General features: G+C 42.7%; 1 protein-coding gene across 1 annotated transcript in view; it reads left to right on the top strand.

The window, feature by feature from the left end:
• Positions 1-3,061, top strand: part of GLYR1 (glyoxylate reductase 1 homolog) — a 226,335-nt gene extending 223,274 nt beyond the window's left edge. Inside the window, exon 11 of the mRNA XM_085861442.1 lies at positions 2,546-3,061. Within this exon, the coding sequence (XP_085717568.1) occupies positions 2,546-2,617 (72 nt within the window). The 3' untranslated portion in view covers positions 2,618-3,061. The remainder of the gene's footprint in view (positions 1-2,545) is intronic.
• The last annotated feature ends 250 nt before the right edge of the window (positions 3,062-3,311 follow it).

The raw sequence follows: 3,311 nt of genomic DNA, 5'->3' as shown, positions 1-3,311 counted from the left end.
CTCACGCTGATCCCTCTCTAAGCACTCTCCCTCTCTAACCACTCTCCCTCTCTAACCACTCTCCCTCTCTGACCACTCTCCCTCTCTGACCACTCTCCCTCTCTGACCACTCTCCCTCTCTGACCACCCTCCCTCTCTGACCACCCTCCCTCTCTGACCACTCTCCCTCTCTGACCACCCTCCCTCTCTGACCACCCTCCCTCTCTGACCACCCTCCCTCTCTGACCACCCTCCCTCTCTGACCACCCTCCCTCTCTGACCACCCTCCCTCTCTGACCACTCTCCCTCTCTCTTACCCCTCTCCCTCTCTCTTACCCCTCTCCCTCTCTCTTACCCCTCTCCCTCTCTCTTTCCATCTCTTTCCCCCTCTCCCTCTCTCTCTTACCCCTCTCCCTCTCTTACCCCTCTCCCTCTCTTACCCCTCTCCCTCTCTCTTACCCCTCTCCCTCTCTCTTACCCCTCTCCCTCGCTCTTACCCCTCTCTTACCACTCTCCCCTCCCACCCCTCACCCTCCCTGTGCTTTTTTAATATGACCCATTTTTTTCAATCCTGTATTACCTCCTCCCCCCTTCTCCACAAGTCCTACTACCAAACAGAGCAAGGAAGGAGAGGGGAGGGAGATGAGGAGAGAAGGGGGGTGGGAGGAGTGAGGGGAGAGAGAGGTGGGAGGGGAGGGAGAGAGAGGGGAGAGAAAGGAGGAAGGAAGCAGGGGAAGGAGTGTGGGAGTGAGGAGGGGAGGCGAGTACCTCACCGCTGCCTGCTCCCGTTGCATCCTCACCACTGACAATCTCCTCAGCATTCTGACTCCACAACCGTAACCAACTATTATCTACAAGTTTCTCACATTCTGCTACTTGCTGCAATTTATCTATCCGTTCCTTCAACCTTGTAATTACTATCCTCAAGTGGGATATTTCCTCACAGTTCCTTCAAAAGTGAGTACTATCTGCTTCCCCTATTCGTGATGTGGCTCACATTGAGCATCTATCACATTTTATGTACTCCTCTTCCTTTTTCCTTCGCTCTCTATTTATACCCTTTTTCCCCACCATATTCCCAAGGCCCCAACTGACTTAAACACTAAACTTAACAATAGGCCTCTCCCTCCTTCTTTCAGAAAACTAATACAAATATCCACTAAAACTGTTACGAACACAACTTTATAAATCCAATCCCACAACCCCTGATGCAAATCTTGAGGACAAAATACGCAAAAAAAAAAACACACAAAAATAATTTATCTTGTTCTGGCTTGGGAGCTTCCATAGCCTCGTGCGAACAACCAGGATGATTAATAGTAAATATCATTTTAAACTGGCCCTGTGCATTGACAAGCCCCAGATATGACCTTCACATCAGTGTTAAGAAACATCTAAACCAGATATGTTGTCTTCCTTTGGGAAGTATACCTGGATGTTGGGAATGATGGCATCAACTTTCCAGTCGCAGACTCCATTAAATATAACGCCAAGTCTGCCATGTTCACATGAGGTCGTCCCACAAGGTTCAGTCCACTCCCTGACGGTGATGGTCAAAGGTTTGGATAGAATGTGCCCATCCACATCCTTGGGAGTTTGCAGTATGAGCTGCAAGCTATCAGCTTTTAGCGTGAGTTGATGCAGTTCTCCAACTCTTTTTATTATTTTATTTTAATTATATGTTGAGCATAGGTACACCCCTTTCTTGCAGGTACTTTTCAAGTATTTTTGGCTTCTTTTAGTAGCTTTGAGAGCCATTTTAGGTGACAATCCTTATCTGGCATGGACAATATACGTTCAGTTGCTCGATGACCCCCGTTGCTAGGGGTTTCTGTGCATGTGTGCTGAGCATTCTGGGGTTAGATTACATCATTTTGAAAGTCGCATATTGGCAGATTATTGCAATTAACCCTTTTATATTTTGCCTTGAGGCTCAACAATCATGTTTGTTTCAGTGTGAATTCACATGTTCTTTTAACTTGTTTTTCTTTTAATTTATTTGCACAATTTTAATCTTGTTTTTTTTCCATTTTCCATTGCCATGTGTGGTAAAAGTTATGGAACGATTGAGATAATTGTTCTCGAATTGGTGATGTTTTCTAGCAAGAGTTGTAAATGTTGCTGTTCCAACAGCAAAATTGTTTTCCTTGGTCCTTCAAAATCAGAATGGCTGATAAAAGCACATTGATATCTCCCAATATCCTTGTTATGTTAATGTTAAGGTCTTCCAAGTCCATGTTTAAATCGATTCAATTTTTATTTTCCCTTTCAAACTGACATAATCATACATTTTGATACCACGGTTGATGAAGCCAGGAATATCTCAAAAGCCTTTTTTTTTCTTCTTGTGTTGCTTTCCTAATGGCACTGATTTGTGACTCAGGTAATTAAGATGGGAAGCAGTCAAATTGAATTTAATATGACTGAGAACATGTACCAAACAATGCAGTTTTTAAAATCTGAAAATATTCTCATTCTCACGTGCAAATGGTCCACTCGAGGATCCTTGGTTATCCAGCGCATTGGAAAGTTTTACTTTATGTTCCCCTTTTGTTTGCATTTGCAGATGTTTAAAAAAGCCAAAGCACTGGATCAGTCTGAAAATGACATGGCAGCGGTTTATCGTGTGTATGAGTGATCAACAACCCTGGCATAAAGTCATCGAGGGGGTGGGGGGGCAGGGTAGGCGTGGAGGGGGAAAGGGGTACTTCTGCATTCCTCTGTTTTAGAAATGATGTTATAAACTTATGGTTCCCTTAATTGGTATAACTCACCTACCTTTTTAAATCTTCTTTTTCCTGTATTTTAGTGCGTGCCATTTTAATAAGCATCTGAGGCAAGTTGTACTCTGGGGTTTGTGTGATGAAGATTATTGGTCTGATTGGCGAAAACCTGTTTTGATAATTTAATTTAACTTAAGTGATTAATAGACCCTGATCTCTGGATTATGTTGTATTGTTAAGTTGCGTATGTGATGACTTTGGTATTCAGATATCATTAGTTCAAACAATGTCGGTATGCATTATAAACATGTAATTCTTCATTTTGGTTATAAAATAGGAATAAAAGGTTTACTTCTCGACTCAGGCTTTTTGCAAAGTTCTTGGAATTGCAATCCATTTTTTAATTACAATGAGACACGAATTAATTGTTGGCGAAGACAGAACATCCCCGGTTTTCATAAATACGTTCATCTGAATATCATCCAATGAACAATGGAAATGGATTTTGAAATTTGGTTGACTTGTACCAAGTGGATTTACACATAAAGAAAGGACAAAAGTGGACCAACGAGATCCCTGAGGAACACGGACAGATTGATGAATGGGGTA

Source organism: Eptatretus burgeri, chromosome 17 (genome assembly GCF_056783735.1).
Source record: "Eptatretus burgeri isolate ZD-2024b chromosome 17, Ebu_testis_v1, whole genome shotgun sequence".
Classification (NCBI taxonomy): Eukaryota; Metazoa; Chordata; class Myxini; order Myxiniformes; family Myxinidae; genus Eptatretus; species Eptatretus burgeri.
Note: the sequence above shows the minus strand (reverse complement) of the source record. Positions and strands in the feature narration are given on the sequence as shown.